Raw genomic sequence first — 25,567 nt, 5'->3', positions numbered from 1 at the left:
ACACAAACCTCTCTTGAGATTAAAGTTTTAATAACAAAATTAATCAATTTAGAAAAAGTAACATTAAAAAAGTACTTTAAGGAGAGAGATGAAACTTTGATTTTTTAAATATTTTTTATGCATGTATATAAATTGTAATAGTAAAAGAATAAAAATAATTAAAAGTTAGAAACAATTAATAAATATATTTCACCAATCAAAAAGTTCACATTTAATGAACTAACAATATAAATAAGCAACAAAATTATACTAATGATCACAAAATTCAATAAAACAAACTAGTCATCTCTTTTAGCATGATGCTTGCTATGATTTTTGTGATTTTAAATAGAAAAATTTTCAAAATTTGCCTTTCTTTTTCCTCCATTCTATGTTTGCTATGAAGGGAAAGAAAGGCAAAATTTGAAATTTTTTTTAATTTAAAATCACAAAAATCCCCACCAAGGAAAGTCGCATCATTTTATTTCTGACTATTAAGGAAAAAAACCCCACCAAGGAGGCTCAGATATAAATTCAAAGCCAATCTTAATCTAATAGGTCCACAGGTTTATGCATCATGCACTATTTAGATCTATATGTTAAGACACTATTTCTACCCCTTTCAAACCAATACGACACACTTAAGCCTGCTCATGAACCTAATCCAGCCAAAGTATACATCTTCCGCTTTCATGTTCTGGAGAGGGAAAGAACCAGACTGTTGATAGGGCTCTTCATCATTCCCTGATGTTGTGAGATATTGGCAGCCAACTTTGTAAAGAAATCGTTCATTATACCATCTCCAGAGTGAGCTTGAAAGATGGGTTCATAAATAGCTCTCAAGCTCCTAGCCCTGTACTTGGCATTGGTGTTTGTATTGAAAACGTAGCCCTTCCCGCAATCTGTCGCCTCCGCACCAATCACTCGCAGTTGAATGGTATCCAGATACCTTATCTTAAGAGCACGATTTTTCTCAATGATGGTTTTTACTTCCTCCAAAGAAGGCCGGTAATGTGGAAGGTTGAAAGTATCGAGTGCCTTTTCCTCAATCAGTCCTGTACAGTTGACCCAGATGGGATCATATTTCACCGCACATTGTATCGAGATTGAGTGTCTATGAATCATTACCTCTGAAACCATGCCATTCATTGTCATCCCAAGTAAGTCCTGAACGTTATATGCTACGGGACCATCGATTTTAGTCGCCAAGGTCACAAATAAGTGTTCCCCAGACACCAATCAGCACGGACACTCGAGAAGTTTGTAAAATCTCTGTCAAATTGATCCAAATATGCATCATGCACACTCTTAGGACTTGTTTTACCTATGTAAATATTGCCTTTGTTCAGTGGCAACCCTTCCTAAGTCACCAACCTACTCGGGACCTGCAGCAGAGAGGTAGAGAAATACATGATAAGTACCATGTTTTGGGGCTTGGCATTGTCTTTCATATTCTATTTTGGTATACTTGTAGAATTCATTATGTTTGAGGCTAAGACTTGAATATTAATTTTCTAATTGACACCAAGGAATCAGTTTGATTTGCTGAACAACATTAAAGGACGTAATAAAATATGTGATGGCGAGTTTGGAAACTAAATCCAAACCTTTTCAAAGAGTTCAAAGATAATTTACCACAAAGGTTACATATTAGGATTCAAGTAGCATCACAAGTACTCTGAAAGTAAGATACAGACAAGTATAAGGACACAAATGTTTAATCGAACAGAAAAAAAAAACAGCAAAACTATTGCAAAAACTATTACAGATAGTAATAATGTAAAAATTATATCAGGCAGTCAGGGGTTTAGATAGATAGTAATGAAAATTAAGATAGTGAGGGTCCATAAATACCAACATAGCAATGCGTGTTAATAACAACAAAGCAGGAGATTGGCGAACCTGAGAAAGCCAATGAAGGCTGTAAGAAGAGTGTATAAAATGCATGGAGTTGTCAGCAAAAAGTCTTCCATAAAAGAGCCGGGCATAGCTGCAATGAAGCATGACCTTGAACCACGTCCATATGATTCCTCAAGTTTTTGATAAAAACTAGGCAATAATTTGAAAATGAAGTTGAAATCATTGGACATGAGATCATTAAGAAAACTTGAATATTAGGTAGCTTAAGAATATTCAGGTTATGGCATTCTCTATTAATGCTATCTATAATGCTTTCAACTGTTAACAACGTATTCGGTCAAGCAAATTCCACTTTACTTCCCTGTGGTTTAACGTTTTTTTACATAACCCTCTCATTGTTTCAAAAGCTATACATAACCCCATATGGTTTGGATTAAAGTGTCAAAGTGACAGGAATGACCATTCGTAACGGAGTCACCTAAAATATAAAAAATACCCTTATATAAAGTTAAAAATTATTTATTAATCAAGGGGGGTTATGTGTATATTTTGAAAACCATAAGGGGGTTATATGGTAAAGTATTAAACCATAAGGGGGTTATATAGTAAAATTTAAAAATCATACGGGGTTAATGTGTCATGTATTTATTAGGGTAATTTCGACATTTTTAGAAGTTCCGTTACGAGTGACTATTTCCGTCACTTTGACACTTTAATCCAAACCATGAGGAAGTTATGTATAGCTTTTGAAACCATATGGGAGTTATGTAAAAAATGCTAAACCACAGGGGGGTAAAATATAATTTGCCCTATTCGGTCCCGATGCACATCCCAGATCTGCTACTCTTATGCACTCTGCCTCTGCTAGGCTGGCTTAACAAAACCCCTGAATGCTCCGATTGAGTGCATGGTTGACATTCATAAACACTGATCTCCAAAGGGTAGAAACTGATTTTTGTTAGAAGTATTTACCATTGTTAATTAATCATATTTGTTTATGCTACCTAATTAGTGGAGTTAGTGGAATAACTAGTGGGATTAGTGGAGTACCTAGTGGAGTTAGTGGAGTTAGTAGTGGAGTGAGTGGAGTTATTGGGATAGTTAGTGGAGTTAGTGGGATAGTTAGTGGAGTTGGTTTAAACTCTATAAATAGAGTAATTTCATGTTATAAGTTGTGTGAGTTTTACAAAGAAATAAACATTTGTCCTTTGCTTCTCTTATTATTTGCCTCAATATTTGTATCAGTGGTACCAGAGCTAGGCTAGTGAGTGAAAACAAAAGTGAGTTGTGAGAATTGTAAATTACGATGGCCACCGACAATTTTGTGCAGCCAGCAACTCCTCGCTTTGATGGTCACTATGATCATTGGAGTATGCTAATGGAGAACTTGTTGAGATCCAAGAAGTATTGGCAGGTTGTCGAATCTGGAGTAGCAGAGCCAACAGCCGGAGAAATATTGTCAGAGGTGCAGAAAATGGAGTTGGAAGCACTGAAACTGAAAGATCTTAAAGCCAAAAATTATCTTTTTCAAGCTATTGATCGAGCCATTTTGGAGACAATTCTTAGCAAAGATACCTCCAAACAAATTTGGGACTCCATGAAGAAAAAGTATCAAGGAAATGCAAAGGCGAAACGGGTGCAGCTTCAAGCTCTTCGGACCGAATTTGAGACTTTACGCATGAAGTCAAGCGAATCAGTCACTGATTATTTCGCAAGAACGATGGCAATCGCTAACAAGATGAGGATCCATGGAGAAAACTTGAAGGACGTCACCATTGTCGAGAAGATTCTTCGATCAATGACAACAAAATTTAATTTTGTTGTATGCTGTATAGAGGAATCGAAAGATATTGATGCAATTTCAATTGATGAGTTGCAGAGTTCTTTGTTGGTTCATGAGCAAAAAATTAACCAGCAAGAGAAAGAGGAGCAAGCACTAGTGGCTTCAGCAGAAATTCACTCAACATGGAGAGGAGGCAGAGGCAGAGGCAGAGGTAGAGGAAATAATGATCGTGGCAACCAACAACAACAATACCAGCACCAAGAAAATCAATTTCAAGGAAGAAGAAGAGGACGAGGAGGCTATCCATTAACAAATCAAAGGCCAAAGTCAGCAGACAAGTCCAATGTTGAATACTACAAATGTCATAGGTATGGCCATTATCAGTCCGAATGTCGAACTAATTTGAATAGACAAAATGGAGAAAGAACTAATTTTGCAGAAAAAGAAGAAGAAGTGTCTCTTTTGATGGTGTGCCACATGAGTGAAGAAACTCAACAAAACACATGGTATTTAGACACCGGTTGCAGCAATCACATGTGTGGAGATAAGAAGGCATTCTCTGAATTGGACAAGTCATTCCGTAGCACTGTCAAGTTTGGTGATAACTCTACAATTTCTGTTATGGGAAAAGGAAGGGTAATTATCCAAACTAAAGAAAATTCTTCTACCCACACTATTACTGATGTTCTTTTTGCTCCAGACTTAAAGACAAATTTGCTTAGCGTGGGTCAGTTGCTCGAAAAAGGGTACGAGATTTCAATCAAAGGTGGTGTATGTCAGATTCGAGATGCAAAGTTGGGCTTAATTGCTCAAGTTAAGATGACGGCAAATCGTATGTTCCCACTCGATTTGCAAAACTTGACTCATTCATGTTTCTCGACAAAATCGAAAGATGTGGGATGGTTATGGCATTTTCGTTATGGACATTTGAATTTTGGTGGACTGAAAACTTTGCAACAGAAAAATATGGTAGCTGGTTTACCTCAAATCACAACTCCTTCAGAAGTTTGTGAAGAATGTGTTATTGGCAAACAACATCGAGATAGCTTTCCAAAAGGAAAATCGTGGAGAGCAAAAAATGTCTTGGAGCTGGTTCACTCTGATCTATGCGGACCCATAAATCCGTCATCTAATGGTGGAAAACGTTATTTTATGACGTTTACTGATGATTATAGTCGAAAAACTTGGGTCTATTTTTTGCAGGAAAAATCTGAAGCATTTTCAACGTTCAAAAATTTCATGACTCTTGTCGAAAAGGAAGCAGATAAATCCATAAAATTTTTTCGCAGTGATCGTGGTGGAGAGTATAATTCACAAGAATTTATAAATTTTTGTGAGGAGCATGGAATTCAGAAGCAGCTTACAACCGCTTATACGCCGCAGCAGAATAGTGTTTCAGAGAGGAAGAATCGTACAATATTGAACATGGTGAGGAGCATTTTGACAAAAAGTGGTGTTCCAAAAAATTTTTGGCCCGAAGCTGTCAACTGGAGCATTCATATATTGAACAGAAGTCCCACACTTGCTGTTAAAAATATGACGCCTGAGGAAGCATGGAGCGGACGGAAACCAACAGTGGATCACTTCAAAATTTTTGGATGCATTGCCTATGCTCATGTTCCAGAGCAAAAGAGGACAAAACTAGACAACAAAGGGGAGAAATGCATTTTTCTTGGTGTTAATGATCAGTCAAAAGCTTATAAGCTTTATAATCCTATCACCAAGAAAATTGTCATCAGTCGGGATGTAATTTTTGATAGGGGTGGCAATCGGGTCCAAATCGGGTTGGCGGGTCGGGTTGAGACCCGGGTATAACAGGAAACCCGCTGACCCGAACCTGACCCGCCAACCCGAAACAGGTCAGAACACCTGACCCGAACCTGATAATTTCAGGTTGGCGGGTTGGCGGGTCAACCCGCCAACCCGAAAATCAATTTGAATTTCTTGATTTAATCCTATTAAAAATATGATTATCATTCTTGATAAATAAAATGCATAGTATACAAATTTAATTACCACCAAGAAATGCACAATCGAAATCTAAGCAGCTCCAAGTCATTTCACACACGCTGCAATAACTCATCAAATAGAAGACACTCTTAACAGAAGTATCATGCAAGCCATTTAAGAGAGACTGTCGAAAAACAACTACACAGTTGAGTTTCAACTGCTTGATATCAAAGCCATTTACTTCTAATGCTTGTTATCAGACTATTTCTGCAAATTCTGGGTGGTTGGTGCATCCCAGATTCAAAATTCATCCTAAATGAATGAGAGACATCAATATCTGTACCAAGAGCCCATATGACCATAAGATAAGACACCATAAGAGTAGAAATAGTGTAATACATCATCCATCCAAATCTAATAACTCCAACTTCACACAAATCAAACAAAATACTGCCAACCAAATATAAGTTTAGAGTCAATACATTACACCAAATATAAGTTTAGAGTCTTAATCACAACAAAGTGGTGCTCCAAGGCCAACCAATGCTTCGGCCCTCATCATTAACAACAGCAGCATTCATAATGATGCCAAACTTGTGCATCCTCCAAGCAACCTCCAACTGCAGCCGGACTGCTTTGATCACGGCAATAACATTCATAGCAACTAAGTATCATGGATTAGAGATTAACAACATTAGAATTTGAATCCTCAATTATTGTTGCATCAACCTCATCCTTGTTGATATTTAGAGACATGATATTTTGAGTTAAATCCTCCAAATTCATATTTAGAGATCCTACATTATAAGAATGAAAAAAAATATATAAGTAACAAAACCAGAAAACTAAAATATGTATAAAAAAACTGTATTTACCTTCACTTTTATCTCCAAATAACCAGTCCTTAGTGCAAACTAAAGCCTCAACAATTTGGGGTGAAAGTGAACTACGAAATTGATCCAAAATTCTACCACCAAGACTAAATGCAGATTCAGAAGCAACGGTTGATACTGGAACACATAGAATGTCCCTTGCCAATTTACTCAAATCTGGAAATCGAAATTGTTGTGCTTTCCAATAATCAAGAACAATAATATGTGAGGATCGTTTAGCTCTTGGCTCATCTAAATACAATTCCAATTGACTTTTTTGTGCACTACAGGCAAATTCAAAGGTGTCAATTGATCAAATTCCTACATAAGTTACAAACAGAGATATATTAGATATGATAATAAAACAAAATAGTTAAAAATCATCATAATAATCATAATTTTAGAACGCAATGAAGTCACAAAAGTTTAATTTTCATACCTCTAAAATATCAAATGATTGGTTGTCTTCTTGTTCCTTGGCTCCATGAGGAGAATAAACTTCATTGCTGCCTCGAGAGCATGAAGATGATGCACCAGGTGTGTTGGAAATCTTCACATACTCATTATAGACATCAAAAAGTGCATTCCTGACCTTGACTAATTCATTAGACCCCGGACCATATAGCTTATTATAACTAAATTCAATAAACTGAAATTTATACCGGGGATCAAATACCACAGCAATTGCCAACAAGAGATTGAACTCAGACCAATATTTGTTAAACTTCACAAACATTTGGGAAGCAATCCTCTTCATAAAATCATCTGAACTATTGCACTCCTCAGACAGCTTCAATTGAATCTTAAAAACTTGAGGAAAGTACAAGTTACTAGTTGGATACTTGGACCCCGAAAAAGCATTAGTTGCCTCATAAAAAACTTGAAGAAAACTACAAATTTTTTCAACTCTTCCCCATTCTTCAAGAGATGGACAGCTCCGAAAATTTGAATCACTTAATTGTAAGTGACAAAATGCAAGGCGATAATAAAGTGCACTGGAAAGCATTCTATATGTGGAGTTCCACCTAGTAGGAACATCTTGAACTAAGGCTTTTTTGGAATCAAGAGAAGTCTGTGTTACACATTCGGTGAACCTTAACTTCCTTGTTTGAGAACCCTTGACATACTTGACACATTCTCTTATTAACTCCACAGATTTATCAATTTCTTTCAAACCATCTTGCACAATCAAGTTGAGAATATGTGCACAACATCTCACATGAAACAACACACCATCACAAATTAAAGAATTTTTCAACTTAAGCTGATTCTTAAGTATTGCAACACAAGAATCATTTGCAGAAGCATTGTCTAATGTGATGGCAAACAACTTCCTTTCAATACGCCAACTACTAGCCAAATTGTAAATTTTTTCAGCTAATGCAACACCATTATGGGGAGGAGGCATATAAGAAAAATTCAGAATTTTTTTCTGTAGCAGCCAATTGCTATCAATGAAGTGTGCAGTCAAACTCAAGTATCCATCAGTAACAATAGATGTCCATGCATCAGAAGTTAAACATATTCGACTAGGACATCCCCGCAATTCACTACCAAGTCTATTAACTTCCTTTGCATGCAATTTTTTAACGTCTGACTTGGCTGTGTTCCTAGTCATATGTTTAATTTGAGGCTCCAAATATGTAAGGACATTTTTAATTCCCTCATGCTCCACAAATGAAAATGGCAACTCATGTCTTACTATGGCATGCACAAGTAATTCTCTAAATTTATCTTGACTGAATTGTGCATTTCGTGTGGCAAGAGCACCTTTGTCAGAAGTGATTAGATACTGTCCAATGTCCTTTGTTGTCATTTTTACACACCTCTTTACATGTCGATGCAAATTACCTGTCCCACTTTTACTCTCAGCAGAATATTCATTCCCACATTTCTTGCATCTGCACTTCAACTCATCGTTTGGATCCTTTTTGGGAATAATGTCGAAGTAATCCCAAACTTCTGAACTTAATCTCCTCTTCTTGCCAGGCATATTGATTGTAGCTTTTGGAGGTAATTTCTTTTTCCCAATTGCACTAGTGTCAGGGCATTGAGATTGATGATTGGTGTGGCCTGTTTCCTCGATGCTATCACTACTCCCTGTATCACCATCTTCTTCAATACTGATTGAATTTGGATATGTCATACTTGTATCCATCTGTTAATCATCAAGAATTATGCAATTCAGTAGTTATGATTTTTGGTTGAAACAAATATTCAGTACTTAAACAAATAATAGTGCTTTCATATTAAAATGCTTAGTACAAGAGGGGGGACGAGGGAAACAATAACAAACTAAATCAAGTGCAAGTGAGTGTCATGTGCAGAATAAACTTAAGAAGTAGTGGTGTCTGATGTTATTGCTATCTTGGGGAAACAATGACGATTTATGTTTTCGTCCCAAGCTTAATGGAAAATCTGTTTTCTGCCTTGTTTGTTGGAAAGTTTTTATTTTCTTCTTTTTTTAATTGGAACCTGGCTTGTAGTTTCTATAATTTCCTTGATTAGTTACTGGTTTTTGTCACGATAAAATTTGGCAGCGCCACTTTAAAAGGATCAAAGCAGAGATACAAAATTAAAGTTTGAGAATTAGATTGGCCAAAATAAAAATTAAAGGTATAAATTGATTTTATTAAAAAAAAGGTTTGAGTACTAAATTCGCCATTTGCCCATGAGTTGTAAACCAAAATTTTGGTATGCCATGAGTTTTAAACCAAAATTTGGACCTCCAAGTTTAATATATCTATTTTCCGTCGAAGATCCCAAATTAAAAACATCAAAAGCACTCCTCAGATCACGGCTGCCTCTACATCATAACACTGAACCGCCACTGCCTCTATAACACTACCATTAAGCCCTCCAATGTTGTTTGATCACAATTACCATGCAAAAACCCAGATCGAATATTAGGGACATTAAAATTCGAAATCAGAGACAGTTCAAAGAGAAGAGAAGAAAAAGGGAACCAAACATCAAACGGACCTATCAGCCATTTATATTTCAATATGTTTGTTGCCCTGTTAACCTCCAGATTTGGAGGAAGAAATTAGAAATCGATCCATCACCACCAAATCCTTCTTAAAAGTTTCACCTCACCACCGACAGAAATTTACATTAGTATTTAGTAGTGAAAACCAACCTTTTTGTATAATATTTGAACTTATAATAGAAACATCTCTGCCAACCCTTTTTAATCTAGAAAGTTTTGTTTTACCGTATCATCTTCATACATGGTTATACCAAAAGAAAGCTGAAGCAAAGGGCGATATTACACCACAAGAAAGAAATCGATTTAGGGGAAAAAAAACTTGCTGTAAAACTGCACCTTAGAGAAGAAAATCCGCTGCTTGGTAGTTGCTTCTAACCGCCGTTTGACAAATGAAGACCGTGACGTGAACTGGTGAAGTGAAGGGCAAGGCGGCCGCCTTTCTGGTTTTGCCGTTTAGAAGAAAAGGGGAAGAAAAATTTAGGGTTAGGTGAGGAAGAAAGATTTCGGCTTTTCGGATGAGGATTTACTGATTTAGGGCCGGCCAACTGGCCAAGTGAAGACTCTAACTCTCTAAGTGAACGTGTATGTGTAACTGTGTAAGCCTATTTAGTGTTTAGATAATTTTTTAATTTTTATTTATTTATTTTTTATTTTAGAAACGGGTTAACAGGTCAACCCGATTTTGACCTGATTTTGACCCTATTTTTTTCGGGTTTATCGGGTCTGACCCGATTCTGACCCGAATCCTCAAAATCTAAACCCAAACCCATTAATTTCGTGTTAGGTTCGGGTCGTGTTTTCAGGTAGTGTTCAAAATTGCCACCCCTAATTTTTGATGAGGAAAATTTTTGGCCATGGAGCAACAATATTATTAAACAACAAATACCCGCTGATTTTGATGGAGTTGATGAAGAAAACAGGCAGCAGTTGACAGAACAAATTCCATCAAATGGTCCAGATAATGTATCAAATTCCCAAACAGTAGCAGAAGATGAAGGACGGCCTCAACGTATTAGAAAAAGACCTGCATGGATGATTGATTATGAGGTAACTGGAATTGATCAATCTGAAGACCCACTTACATATTTTGCACTATTTTCCGATTGTGATCCTACAGTTTTTGAAGAAGCTGTCAAAGATTTGAAGTGGCAGAAGGCAATGGATGAAGAAATTGCAGCTATTGAACGAAATAACACTTGGGAGTTAACCAATCTTCCAGAAGGACAAAAATCTATAGGTGTCAAGTGGGTGTACAAGACGAAATTAAAGGAGAATGGAGAAGTTGACAAGTACAAGGCACGTCTGGTAGCTAAAGGCTATAAGCAAGAGTTTGGGGTGGATTATGGAGAAGTCTTTGCTCCAGTCGCAAGGCATGACACGATTAGGATGGTGATAGCATTGGCAGCTCAAAATTCATGGCCTATCTTCCAATTGGATGTAAAATCAGCATTTTTACATGGTGATTTACAGGAACAGGTATTTATTGATCAACCTCCTGGTTATGTGAAGGTTGGAAGTGAACATAAGGTATACAAACTCAAGAAAGCATTATACGGATTAAAACAAGCCCCTCGTGCTTGGTATAGTCGTATAGATGCTTATTTTTCTAAGGAGGGATTTAAGAAATGCCCATATGAGCATACACTTTTCATAAAGATTGGAGATGGAGGTAAATTGCTGATTGTTTGCTTATATGTTGATGATCTTATTTTTACTGGGAATGATAGTGCCATGTTTGAGAAATTCAAGAAATCTATGATGGCTGAATTTGATATGTCTGATCTTGGAAAGATGCATTATTTTTTGGGTATTGAAGTGGTGCAATCTGCTGATGGAATTTTTGTCTCTCAAAGAAAATATGTGCAAGAAATTCTGAACAGATTTCAAATGTCGAATTGTAATTCTGTTAGTACGCCAGTTAAAGTGGGTTTAAAACTCATCAAAGAACCAGGAGGAAAGAGGGTTGATAGCACCCTTTACAAGCAAATTGTGGGAAGTTTGATGTATTTGACAGCAACTAGGCCTGATATTATGCATGCTGTAAGTCTTATTAGTAGATACATGGAAAGTCCAAGGGAGACACATCTTCTAGCTGCTAAGAGGATTCTTCGATACTTGCAGGGAACCATTGAGTATGGATTATTTTACAAGAATGGTGAAAAATCAGATTTGTTTGGTTTTACTGACAGTGACTATGCAGGCGATTCTGATGATAGAAAGAGTACGTCTGGGTATGTGTTCATGATGGGTTCAGCAGCTATTTCATGGTGTTCAAAAAAGCAACCAATTGTTACGTTATCAAGAACTGAAGCAGAGTATGTAGCTGCAACCGCCTGTGCCTGTCAAGCAATTTGGTTAAGGAATATTCTTGAAGAGTTGCATTTTCAGCAAGAAGGAGCTACTACAATTTATTGTGACAACAGTTCTGCCATCAAGCTCTCTAAAAATCCAGTTCTACATGGAAGAACCAAATACATAGATGTGAGGTTTCATTTTCTAAGGGAGCTCACAAGGGATGAAATAATTGATTTTCTCTACTGCAAAAGTGAAGATCAGATTGCTGATATAATGACCAAGCCATTGAAGTTATCCACGTTTCAGAAATTAAGGAAGCTGCTTGGAGTCTGTGCAGTTAATAAATCATATTAAACTGAATGTTTGATAAACTTTCAGTTTAAGGGAGGAATTGTTAGAAGTATTTACCATTGTTAATTAATCATATTTGTTTATGCTACCTAATTAGTGGAGTTAGTGGAATAACTAGTGGGATTAGTGGAGTACCTAGTGGAGTTAGTAGTGGAGTGAGTGGAGTTATTGGGATAGTTAGTGGAGTTAGTGGGATAGTTAGTGGAGTTGGTTTAAACTCTATAAATAGAGTAATTTCATGTTATAAGTTGTGTGAGTTTTACAAAGAAATAAACATTTGTCCTTTGCTTCTCTTATTATTTGCCTCAATATTTGTATCAATTTAGAGATCAGTCGCACAGTTATATATAGAGGGCCGGAGAGAAATCATTCAGACTTTATCTGATATTTATCACTTACTTGAAATGTTGAATTTTTGGCATAGCTTTCCTCATCTTCCCCTCCTTTCGTGTGAAGAATTTGTTCCATTTCCAGTACCTTGCTGCTATTCTGCAATTTGGAGTTATGTTAAAGGTGAGGAGGGTAAGGGTAGTAGTAGTAACAATCTAGCTATTGCTATACATGTCAAGGACAAGGGTACTTGGCAGTTGGCAGGAAATAAAATGAGAATTGATCAGAAACAATATTCATCAGTAGTTAAGGGAATATTGAAAGGCTTAAAATACAATCAAACTCAATGTGGAAATAAGATATTAAGCTACATTAGTACCATGCTTGACCAATGAAATGATTTTGGGCTGAACTACATATGAAAGTCACTAGAAATACTTGTGGGATGTCATATATCTTCTGTTTTAACCTGCTTTACTCTCTGAAATAAGCATTTGCCAAGCATCATTATCATTCAACATATGATTAAGTATATATGTTGCTCATGTTCTTCCCAAGCGTGCTAGTTTCGTCAACCAATCAAAATGTGTGGGAGCATGCATGATGCTCCAACTTAACTGGTTTTGCTCCTTCTACCAACCTTAATTGATGGCAAACTCTAAAAACTAATATATCAAGATAACTTTACCAAATGAAAATCTCATAAGATGAGAATAATTGGAACAAACCTATTCAGAAGTCATATTAATCAGCAGTCACTATTTTACCAGAAAGAAATTGAAAATACCACTAGATTGGCTTACTTCTGTCTCTTTATTATGATAGAAGACACCACATTCTTGACCAACTTAGGAGTTCGATGATTTCCTTTGGCCTAATCTAAAATTCCTTACTAGTTTTGTTCATGTTACCCTTGTTTTGCAGCAATGACATCCTGAGAGGCACACATATATGCTCTGTTTGGTTAGTTGTTGATTGGGTGTTTCTACAAAAACTGTACATATTAATCGTTTGCATCAGCAACAAAATTCAATAGATATTTCTTCATTCAGTGTTCAGAGAAGTGATCTAGCCTTGTAGCCAATTAACAAATTTTGACTTCTTGAACAAAGTATATGAATGTGACAAGCCTGAGACCAAGAAAACAAGAAATTCGTTTTCTAGTAATGTGAAATCGAGAAAGTTGCCAAACAGTAAGTAGAATTACTGGCTAAATGGAAAGTATGAACAACGGAACTTTCTGCATGAAGTCAAACACTCTAAAGACAGCTTTCATCTCCAACTTTAACATCATAATATTCCATATACAAAGGAAAAAAATAGAAATCTAGCAGAGTACATCCCCACTGCCCTAATGCAAATATAATACATACAATCACAAAACAAAATATAAGGAAAAAATCTTCTAGATAACAAAAAGTGTAGCATCCACCAGTAGATATAAGGCAGAAAGAAAGCCAAAACTAGTACAGAGATAACTTGTACAATAGTTCTGACATACTAAGCCAAAAGCTTAGCTATCACACATATCAGTTAATATTCAAAGCCGCAATATGACTATGTATCAATCTCATTGAATATTGTCCACGAAATTGGAAAACAAACTTCTTCAAGGAAAAAAAAATTGCTACTAATTGTTTAACCAAATGCTATGTAAACAATGCTGATAAGACTGAAAAAGGAAAAAATAGAGAGAGAGAGAGAGAGAGAGAGAGAGAGAGAGATGAAGAAAAGATGGCAAACTTATACTCAGGCAACGGCTAAAAATGCTAAGAATAAGGTTGGAGAAAAAGAAAAAGAAAACAAAAGAAAAAGATGAAGAAAGATAAGTACTTGTCTTTGAAAGTATAAAAACTGCAAAATCAAAGCAAATACAGTATTAGATTTAAATCTCAAACTAGAACATTAGTAAATTGCAGAAATAATAAAAACAAAAACTATTGTAGATTAAGAAATCAAACCTGCGCATATGGTTTAAGGCACAAAACTGAACTTTATTGGAGGAATTTGAGAGATTAATAGTGAGATGATGAACAGAGGAATGATTGGTGTGAGAGGTCATTGAAGGAAAGTATGTAAAAATTAGGAACAAAAGAATGGAAGAAGTCTTGACTGTTGAGCTTGCTGATCAGTAGTAATAATTGGGCTAGGTTGCACCTTCCAAAACTCTTGAATATTTTATCATTTCAATGCATAGTTGTGCCGGTGTTAAATATTTTAAAAAGTTTAACTCATATAATCATTTGAGGCTGGTGATCATAAGACATTGATGAATGTGCGTGAAGAAGTAAACTTATTGGCCCTCCGGGGCTTAGTCTGGTGGTTGAGGTTGTTGAAGATGGAGCCTTAGGTCCCTGGTTCGAACCTTGCTGTCAGCAAGTTATGGAGGGTGGAGAATAGTCTGCAGGGTCCACTCCCTGAGGGACACCAAAAAAAAAAAAGAATAAAAAAAAAACTTACTGATCAAAGTTTTATAAGCAAATGCACAATCCAGAGGCTGCTCGAGGAAATCTACTTTTCATGTGCTTGTCATCAAAAAGCTGCCTTTGAGGGTCCAGTTTTGTTAGTATAAGGGCATCCACAATGGAGTGTAATGATGCGTATAATACCTGTCATGACATTGATCCATTACACGGTTATTCATTATGCTCGTGTAATACCCATTACACGTATCATTCTGATGATATGTGCAATAGGATGACATTGATCCATTACACGGTTATTCATTATGCCCGTGTAATACCCATTACACGTATCATTCTGATGATATGTGCAATAGGTGGGCTAGTGCCTTTGGACCAATTTTTTTAAAAATCTAATTTTTTTGAAGTCACAACGGACAAAATTTATATTGGCAAGGAAAAGTTAGCAACGTTCTTTTTTTTTTTCCAATGGTTATGTTTTAATTCTCTATATAAACACAACACATTCCTTTTTTCTTTCATATCTTACTATCCTACTCTATTATCCCTTTTACTCTCTCATTCATTTTCCTCAACCTCTTTGCACAATTTTTTAAAAAAATTTCAATAGTTTGTTAATAGTTGAGAATTTTAGTAGTTTTACAAATATGTTAAATGCTCCAAATATAGAAAATTCATCCTCCTCGCAAAATCAAAACCACCAAAATTTTTCAAATTACGCAAAATACCCATTTTCTGGTATTCCTACAAATGTGCAAAATTATGTATATCCCTTAAATTTATCCAATTCCAACTATCCATCAAATTTCCACAATCTACCAAATTTTTCATGCCCAATTCCCATATATCCTCCACCTACTTATTTTAATCCAAATATGGGAAATCACTACACATCGGGGTATTATAACCTTGGTATGGGTTGTGGATGCTCAAAAACTCCGTCAGAGATAAGGGAGGATTTTGATTTCGTCAACCAACAAGAAAATACTGCATCAACAGAATCAATGTCGGTCTCTCAATTCCCACCGTATTCAACACAACGAAGAAAAACTGTAAGCTATGGAAGACTTAGCAAATAAGTTAGATAATTATAATTTTTGAAGTGATTATAAAATCCTATTGAAGGATACCACAGGCTTGTCCGAATAGTAGCTTAAAATTCATGAGCATATATGTTCCATCCTAAAAGCCACTTATAATATTCCTTAGTTTAGTTTTAATTTCATGGTTAGTAATGTAATTTTAAAATTTTACATATGTGTTGTATCATATTAATCACTTGCATAGTACATTTATGGAGTAACTAGACACAAGTTATGAAATCCGGCCATGAAACTAGAAGTCTTTTGGGTAAGCATAAAAGTAGATACAAGCCAGTGCCACTGTTAGTATTAAACGCTAGAATTTTCAATCCAAAGCTATTTTGTTTTCTTCTTTTTTTTTTTGGTAAATAAAGATGCATTAAAGTAAAAGCCAAGTCTACAGAGTGGACGTTAAAGTACAGTCATCCGTGGGGTGGTAACACCCTTTAAGTCTTGCAAAAGTAAGGGAAGAACAAAATTAGGACATAATTCAAAAGAAGTGAAGTCTTGAGTGCTGTTTCTTCCCCAGTTTGCTAGGATGTCTGCACATTTGTTTGCTTCGCTGTAGTTATGGTAGAAACATATTCGCTGGAATGTAGTCAACAGCTCCCTGCAGTCAAGAATAATAGACGAAAGTTCATGTCCTAATAAATTAGGACATGATTTTGTTTTCTTCTTTACCGTCTCATACTTCCTTGATCGTTAAGCAAATTTTGACCAAAAGCAGCAGGAGTCTTTTTTTTTTTTTGGCCGCTCGACTCTTTGGTATTCGCTTTTACCTTTCCTGCAATTCAGTTTAGCATATATACTGCCAATTAGCTTTTATGTTCTCTATCATAACCGTGAATTAGTTTATTTGCATTCCCACATTATTTCACACCAATTCTGGTCTTTAAACCTGCTTCACTTTTTAATAGAAGTAGTTAGCAGAAGTCCCATTTCGATACAAACAAAAATGTACAAACAAGTGTCACATGGTAGTACGGAACTAATGATGCCTGTAATCTCAAGCAAAATCAAATCAATGTTGTTGACATATGCCAACCTTTTCAACAGATTTTATTAGATTATGTTTAATATTAGAATAATTTAGTTAGTAGTTAAATAAAATCTTGTTGTTAGGATATTTGTTAACTAAAAATCATATGGTTTGTTAACAAATATTTTAGCAAAAATTTGTTGAGTGGGAGATTATGTTATCAAGTGTTTTGTTGAGATTTTTTAAGATAATTGTTAGTTAGATATTTTGTCAGTTTGCTTCATATAATCATTATAAATAGTACGTTGATAAATGAATAATATAAGATTATTTTCAGTTTCAATACAGTCTTTTATAATTTTTTTTGTAACACTAAGGTGTTATTTCTTAATTTATGCCCCAAAAAAAACAACAAAGTGGTATCAAAGCCTATGTCTTAATGTCTGTGTTGTTTTTTTAGAGTGAGTACATTTGATGAGGATCCTTTATAAGTTCAAAACCATGATAGGAAAGAACTTTTTGTCAAATGCTTCAACTTTTAGTGGTGAAACTTACCAAATTTAGGCCATTAAATTTTGGACTTATTCGGTAGTCAACAATCTATGGGATATGGTGGACACAAATTTTGTATCGTCAATATTTGAAAAACCGATGGATATACAGATTAAAGACCGTAGAGTTGAAGTTAGATAGAGATCCAAAATCAGCATTCACATATCATTTGATGCCGTTTTCACAAGGATAATGGCTTATGATTTGATTGAGAACAAATTATTCTCAATTAAAATGAAAATAAAAAGTTTCATTATGAATTGGTCGGGTTTTGATAATTTTGAAGTAAAGCGTGATGAAATCAAGCATTTAGATCCTGAAAAAATTCAATAGGAGATCATTGATAAGTTATGAGGTATCAAATTGATTACTAATATTTATCACGATTATAATAATATTGTTTTTGAGTCTACAAGTTTTGATGGTGATGATAAAATGAAGAACCATGTAGAATTTCATATTTTTTGTATAAGTTTAAATATTGTCGAATGGTGTTTCACTTTAATCCTATGAGAAGATTATTTGGAAACATCAAAAAATAATAAAAAAAACATCTTTTATTTGGACTTTGGCATGAGAAGACAAAAGAAGTGAGTTTGTTGCAAGACTAATCTTTAGCTTGCATGAAAGTCCAAAAGAAGAAGTTCATTGCAAGGCTAATCATCAGTTGCAGAGATTCTTATAAAAGTTTTCTCCAAAACAAGATCCAAAATTTTGAGAAGGCAATTCAAAATCTGCAGCAAAAGTGGCAAGAAGAAGTGTTGAGATATGCCAACTTTTTTGATAGATTTTATTATATTATGTTTGATATTAGAATAATTTAGTTAGTAGTTAAATAAATCTTGTTGTTAGGATATTTGTTAACTAAAAATCATGTGCTTTGTTAACAAATATTTTAGATAAGATTTGTTGAGTAGGAGATTATGTTATCAAGTGTTTTGTTGAAATTTTTTAGGATAATTGTTAGTTAGATATTTTGTTAGTTTGTTTCATATAATTACTATAAATAATGAGTTGATGAATTAATAGTATAAGCTCATTTTCAGTTTCAATACAAGTCTCTTATAAGCTTTTTTTTTTTTTTTGGTAACACTAATGTGAGAACCCTAGAATTTTCATATTTTCGGAGCCTATTGTTTATTCTCATTTTCCATTTTAAGTGAAAAATTTGCTAACTAATCATTTTAAACAAAGGAAGGCCTTGTTGTTATGTGTATTTGTGTGTGAGATATGTATATGTGTGTATGTGTTAGAAGTACGGTTGAGCGCGGCAATCGAATTCGGAAAAAAAAAAAAGAAAAAATTTTGTGAAAAGGCTGAAGGGCCAAATCCAGTCGCAAATCCTGCCAGTTCTTGGCCGGATTGCTGGCCGGATTGTTGTGGATTTTTGAAAAAAAAATGATTTCCTCTCTGGCCAGTATCCGGCCAGGAATCCGGCCGGAAATCCGGCCAGATTCTGGCCGGATTGTGACGTGGCACAGGCGGCCACCAACTTTGACTGCCTGTTTCCTTCTCTTTTTAAACTGTTTTGGGGCCAAAATATCTTCATTTGCTCCCTTGTTCAGCCGTGGCCTTGAGAGAAGAAAGAAAACTCTTCTTTTTCTAGTTTTAATTTTCACTTCAATCTTGGGTTTTAACCGTTGGATTTTCAAACTACTCCATACAAAGGTGTATTGAGGAGGACTAGAGGTCTTGGTGGAGTTGTTTTTGGAGGGGAAGCCTTAAGTTGCTACCTTTCTTGAGCTCATAAGGTAAGTTGTTAAGAAATTTTCTTTTGGTGCTAATATTGGTTAATTAGTGGCTTGTAAAGGCTAGAGGTGCTATATTGTGGATGATTTCATGGTTTTAAGTCAAGTTGGTTTAATTTCTGATTTATTGGATATTTTTCCGATTTTATATGATAGTCATGGATTGGACTTGGATTAGTGGTTTAAAATGGTGTTAAATGGGACCTTTATACGTTAATTGCGGTTGATTGCGGAAAATTTTCGCTTGTGGGGATAATTTCCGGTTCTAGGGTTTCAATTTGGGGGTTTTCTTATAGTTGGCTCTTAAGCTTCTAATTGGCTTTGATTGAAGGGTATTGTGGCCTAATTGAGTGTGTTTTATTGCGTGTTAATTGTATATGTGATAATGGTTAATTGCTATGAGTAATGGGTTTTTAATTGTAGGGTGAAAGTGAAGAAAATTAGGGGAAATGCTGTCCGTTTCTTTTCTTGTCATGTGAATGAGTTAAAATGGTTTTGAAAATGTGTTTTGTGTCAAGTTGAACGTATTTCATTGAAAATTTTATCGGTTCGCTCGAGAGCTAAGTTTCCATTTGAACTTGTATACTTTCATTTGGCAAATACCATGATTGTTCTAGCATTTTAAAACCATGCTACCTCTTTAGTTTAAAATTCCAAATGGTTACTTACTCTTTAGAAAAATATAGAGGTATGAATTAGGGTTTTCTCGACCACAAGTGAACTACTTTCAAGTAAGGTTTTAAGTGTCCTCCTTTTTCATAGGATTTTCATTAAGACCTTTGCTATATAACCTCTACTTGAATATATATTGACTTTTAGCCACACAAACGATTTAGAAAAAATATTTCCTTAACCTATCTATTTGGATTTTGATTTGTCCTTGGTCAAATGTTTCCGTTGGAATTTTATAACCCTTTTGGATTTAGTTTTGCGTTTGGTTTATGAACCCTAGTTATTTCCGTCCACAGATCCAAATGGTCTCTTTTCACTTTAAAGGCGTCCTTATACGTTTTACTCGGCATTAGTCAGATTTTCTTCGATTTCACTTACTTGTTTTGTTAGATGAATTGTGATATTCTTTCTCGTTGAATCTTAGGTGTTCTCGGTGACTGAAGCTAATATCCGGAAGGATATTTTGCATGTTGTTTTACGTAAATAGGTGAGTGTTCCATGTTTGTATATCTTCCTTGACTTCATGGCTTGTGTTATTGTTTGATAATGTGTTAAGTGCTTTCAAGAATTTTCAAAACGAGTTTTCTAGGCGAGTGTGTACTTTATCGCACTCGACCTAAATGAAATGTGAAATTTTTAATAATTTAATGATTGAAACGTTACTTGTGCATGGATGTAAGCCTTTTGGCTGAACTGGGCCCTACCCTTCGTTACCGATCGACTCGAGCCAGAAGCGGACTCGGTCGGGCGATATGGTGACCTTGGGTGTAAAAGTGGTATACTCGAGTATTACCTTGTATTCTGGTGGAGCCTGACCAACGTCCAGGAAGGGGGTGAATGAAATGAAGGAACGAACGAGGGTTTTACTTACAAAATACTTTTTTTTAAATGACCGAAGAAATAAGGGGAATAACAGGAGAACGAATGAACAAACGAATATATGGCTCCTTATGAGCCCGTATCCTTTTAATGAATGTGTTTATCGCTTTATATTGTATTTGTATCTTGAACTATTGGTTATATGTAATGAATGCATTGAACTTCTTGTTTGCCTATGTGTTCGGAACCTCACTGAACTTTTAGCTCATCCCTTTAATTTTGTTTTCCTTAACAGGGGAAGGCGAGCAAGGACGAGAGCCCTGTGTAGACTAGCTTGGTCTAACTCTTGATTTTTTTGTAATGGTTCTCGCCCTAATGCTTGGCACGGACTGGTTGCATGGTGAAGTGAGAACCTCTGTATATTCGACGGTTGTACTTCCTTTTGAGATAGCAATGTATATAAGTTTTGTTTTAAGTTTTGGATCGTTGTTATGTTTATTCTTATGGGTTTGTTCTGGTTTCGATTGAGGATTGAAGTGAATGACTGAGTTCCGGCGAGAGTTGGGCAGGCGGTCCGCCGAACCCTTTGGTTCGTCTTAGGGGGAGGTGGGGCTGTCACAACTAAGGTGTTGCTTCTTAGTTTATGCCCAAAAAAATCAACAAATGTGCTATAGTAATTGATTAGTACAACTAATCTATTAGAAAATTAATAGCTTAATCCACTTAATAGAAGATGAGTTAAGTTCCTATCAATCTTTTCTCACTTGTCATCTTTCTCTTGGTCTTGGACCTCTGCCTTTGCTCCATCTACCTTGGAAGGGAGATCAGACTCTTTAAAAGAAAAACCAATCAAACTGGTTTTGCTCCCTATCCAACCTTAATTCATAGTCAAAATCTGAAACAAATAGATAGAGACTAGCTTACCAAATGAATATGTTATTGTTGGCTAGTCAAACCAGCAAAAATAAAAGTTCCTAATCTAATAATATGGATTTGAGCGTAGCGGTGAGTAGGGTCGTATCCACAGGGATTGGGTGATTTATTTCTTTGTGAAAAATGGGAGATTAGGAGAAATTAACTAAATAGCTTACTTGAATAAAAATAAAGACATTATCACAAAATTAAATAAAACTAAACCAAGAATAGGCAACACTCTAGTCGAAGGTCTAATTTCCACTTTGGTTCATTTAACTGATCATCGATGCAAATGTGAAATCACTTATTCATAAATAAACTGGTTATGGTTGTTAACACGCTCTGACAACCTGCCTCTCCTTACTGTTTCGATAACCACAACACGCTCTGTGGCTATTTCTCTTGCCAATTAAGCAACCCTAAACAAGCTCTTAGGATTTAACCTATTGACAGCATTAATAATTAGAAAAGCTACCAATTCTAACCAACAAACACACACGCTCGGTTCATTTAAGTTAGATTATATATTCCCGTGACATAAATTCAAAAGTCTCTTTACAATCAAATTATATCACTCGCCACAAATACTAAAACCATCAAACAATTACGGATTTGATACTTCAGATGGCAATAGACTATTTCGACAATTAAATATTGATCAAGTATTTAACTGTAGCAAATAATCATAGTCATGAATGAGCAGAGAATATATAAATACTCATAAATAAATGAAGCAAACAAATCAAATTAGATCTCACAGTATTGTAGAACCAAAGCTTCAATTATCCTTCAACTAGAAAAAGAATTAGCCGCTCCTCCTGGTAGATTCGCGGCCACAAGGAATACTAGGGTTTATTGTAGAGAAAAAGAGGAAAAAGAATTAGAGCTAGAGGAAGAATCAGAGCCCACGTCTGTTTTCTCCCCTATTAATAAGGATGAGATTTCCCTTTTCCTTCTAAGACTCCTACTTAAACTAAACTAACCAACCAAGACCTATTAATTGAATTCCCAAAATAATTACATCGAATCATGGCCTCTCAAGATCTCCAATCCGTGGCTAATGTGTCAGCCCATGGGATGCAACCGGCTTCTTGATCAATTGACAAATTGATCTCATGTCCTGCGCACTCCTGATTGCCTTGTCAAATAAGGCGTGAGCACGCTTTATAACGAAAGCTCTTCTGGACATGGACCTTTAGAAGCACCACTTCGTGTTTAACAAAGCGTGGGCACGCTTAACAAGACATCTTCTGGAAAGTCGACTTTTAATGCACCTTTTACTTCATTCTCACCAACAATTCCTAAAAGCAATACCAAAATTCAAATATGGGTGAAATATATCGATTAACGCCATATTTTAGCAAAATAAAGGGAAAAATATTCACCAATTATATGCACAATTAGCCACTTAACAAATTCCCCCTCACCTAAACAATGCTTGCCCTCAAGCATTCACTACTCAAGAATCACAGTCGAGATGACAAACACGCATAGCACAATGCATACTAACACAAGTATCATGTTTTCTAAACAATTTTATTAAAATCAGGATGCACAAAATTCTACAGCTCTCACACGGATAATAGTGTATACACTCTGTACTCAAGTGTTTAAGGGATGTTTAACACTCAAATCAACTCCATGAAATGACATTACCATAAACTTGTTAATATATCACATTTCCACCACTTAAAATGAATTCAATGCAAAAATCAAAGGGTCTTTATAAGGGTTGTAACGAGGCTTGGGTTAAGGGTTGGATAAAAGGGAATTATTTAGGTATACATATATCAAAGAAAACATCAATAATATTCTGCATAAAATCAAACTCCTTTGTCATTCACATGTATAGCTGGCTTCCAGGTGTGTCAATAACTTCATTAAGCTTGGCAAGTGCAAACGCAATTTAGACATTAGCCTAACTATCACAAAACAATACAAGTGCACTTCACAACAATTTTTTTTTTCTTTTTCTTCTTTTTTTCTTTCGATTTTTCTCTTTTTTTTCAATATTTTTTTTCATTTCTCTCTCTTTTTTTTTGAAATGCACAACATAAATACCACACTTGCCAACCATAAACGTACTTTAGGAACACACTTGAAATTCTTATGCAGGAATATTAATGCATTCCTTTGACACGAGGTTCAAATGAGAGGGTCCAAATGAAAAAGGTTTAAGGTAATAATTTGGCTATTAAACAAAGAAAAGGATTGAGGCTCAAACAGAGCTAACCATGGGTAAACGTAATTAGGGACGACATTTAGAAAGTCAAAAATGGTTAAGCCTAATTGCCCTTATCATTTTATCGCATCAAATTCAAGTATGGTCTCAACATGTATAACAAAGCAAGTTCTAGAATGTCAAACCATGTGTGATATCACTCAACAAAAGAAAATAGAGCGCACTATAATGAATTGCTCATTAGGCTCAAAAGCTCACAAAATAATTAAAATTATGTCAAATCTAGCACATCTGTCATTCAAATCAATTGCAAGAAAATAACATACTCATGCTAATAACATTATGCTATTCATATTTGCATCTTGATTGTTTTTCGTAAAACACAATAGAAGTTCCAAAACTAGATTTCAAAAATTTTCATGACAAATTTTTCTTTATTTTCACTTGAAAGATCCTTTCTCACACACCTAAATCAGACATTATCGTCAATGGATGAAACTTAAGTGCAAAAAGAAGAAAAGAGGACTTCCCTGATTATTGAACTGAACATTCGGGAGGGAATAAGTTGCTTAAAAATCAATGTAGGTGAAGCACGTAGTGAGATTCAACTTGGGATTGCAGTATTGGAGGTTTTGTTGTAAGGCGTGGGCACGCTGCATAAGAAATAGTCTTCTGTCCATCAATCCTTAAAAGCATCAATCTGCATTTGACATAAAGCGTTGGCACGCTTTATTTAATATTTGAAACTAGACACAAAACGTGGGCACATTTTATAACAGAAAGTCTTCTGCCTAAGGAATTTTTCACCCAATCAAAGCAAAAACTTCATGAGCGCGTGCACAGCCTGCAACAAAAAGCCTTTTGTCAAAATGAAATGAAATAAACTTAACTTTCACATAAAATTATGAAATAAAAAAAAATGCAAAATGACTAAAAAATTGAAACTCTTGAGTTGCCTCCCAAGTAGCGCCTTTCTTTAACGTCTTTGGCTAGACAATACTATAAGTCCAATCAAGGGGGATAAAATCTTTTAGCTCGTTTCACTACTTCATCCTCGTGCCAGCAATTCTGAAGCAAACGAGCTACTTTGTTTCTCGGTTCAAGAGGTTTGATCATTGCAACTCCTATCTTATCCAAGCCATCCACCTCAACAACTTTTAAATCCTCACACTTAGGAGGTAATTTCAGCAGCAGTACGACTGAAGCATTTTCCTCCATACAAATTTTCTCATTGCAATTCAGCTTCTCAACTTTGTTAAACATTTTCAGAATTTCTCGCTCCTCCTCCTCTTCATTGGATCTTGTAAATTGATTAGGGAATGAAGGATGTATCACCACAGTTGGGGGTTGTTCATTAGACTCTTTTGTTGAAGAAGTTTGAGATTGGGATCTCATTCCTTCTTTCTCAACTTCCTCTTCGATTGCATGATTGAATCCTACTTTTGAAACTCTTGCAGTCCTTCATCACTTCTCAGGGTAATTGCACTCATATTTTGTTTGGAGCTGTCAATGGTCTGCGAGTGCAATTCTTCTGAAATTTGAGACTCTACTCGGCTCATTGCAGATGCTAGTTGATCAATTGATTCTCCAGGTTTCAAATCCTCATTCTTGTCTCCTGTTGAAATTGTTGCATATTAGTAGCTAGTGATTTAACAATTTCTTCAAGAGATATACCTGACTCAGAAGTTGGTTGTTGCTGTTGATATTGCTGTTGAAAATTTGGTGGCCTCGCTGCATAACTGAAGCTAAGGTTATCCCTTCATTCTTGTGTGTACATGTTGGAACA

At 35.4% G+C, this 25,567-nt stretch overlaps 2 protein-coding genes across 2 annotated transcripts; both read right to left on the bottom strand.

Annotated features, from left to right (window-relative positions):
* Window positions 1-669: 669 nt before the first annotated feature.
* On the bottom strand, window positions 670-1,128 carry LOC140008802 (7-methylxanthine methyltransferase 1-like). The gene has a single exon (XM_072053684.1). The coding sequence runs from the start codon at window positions 1,126-1,128 to the stop codon at window positions 670-672; it is 459 nt and encodes a 152-aa protein (XP_071909785.1).
* A 4,956-nt stretch (window positions 1,129-6,084) lies between these two features.
* Window positions 6,085-8,602, bottom strand: LOC113690456 (zinc finger BED domain-containing protein RICESLEEPER 2-like). The gene is made up of 4 exons (XM_027208368.1): window positions 6,884-8,602; window positions 6,705-6,765; window positions 6,448-6,621; window positions 6,085-6,236 (listed from the first exon to the last, which is right to left on the bottom strand). Exons 1-4 carry the CDS (start codon window positions 8,600-8,602, stop codon window positions 6,085-6,087), a joined length of 2,106 nt encoding a protein of 701 aa, XP_027064169.1.
* Window positions 8,603-25,567: the final 16,965 nt, after the last annotated feature.

Source organism: Coffea arabica, chromosome 1e (assembly GCF_036785885.1).
Source record: "Coffea arabica cultivar ET-39 chromosome 1e, Coffea Arabica ET-39 HiFi, whole genome shotgun sequence".
NCBI classification, from domain to species: domain Eukaryota; kingdom Viridiplantae; phylum Streptophyta; class Magnoliopsida; order Gentianales; family Rubiaceae; genus Coffea; species Coffea arabica.
Note: the sequence above shows the minus strand (reverse complement) of the source record. Positions and strands in the feature narration are given on the sequence as shown.

Coding starts and splice junctions, on each gene's coding strand:
- LOC140008802 (XM_072053684.1), bottom strand. CDS start 1,128: ATGAATGGCATGGTTTCAGAGGTAATGATTCATAGACACTCAATCTCG.
- LOC113690456 (XM_027208368.1), bottom strand. CDS start 8,602: ATGGATACAAGTATGACATATCCAAATTCAATCAGTATTGAAGAAGAT. Junction 6,766..6,883: donor AATCATTTGATATTTTAGAG/GTATGAAAATTA, acceptor TAACTTATGTAG/GAATTTGATCAATTGACACC. Junction 6,237..6,447: donor ATTTGGAGATAAAAGTGAAG/GTAAATACAGTT, acceptor CATGATACTTAG/TTGCTATGAATGTTATTGCC.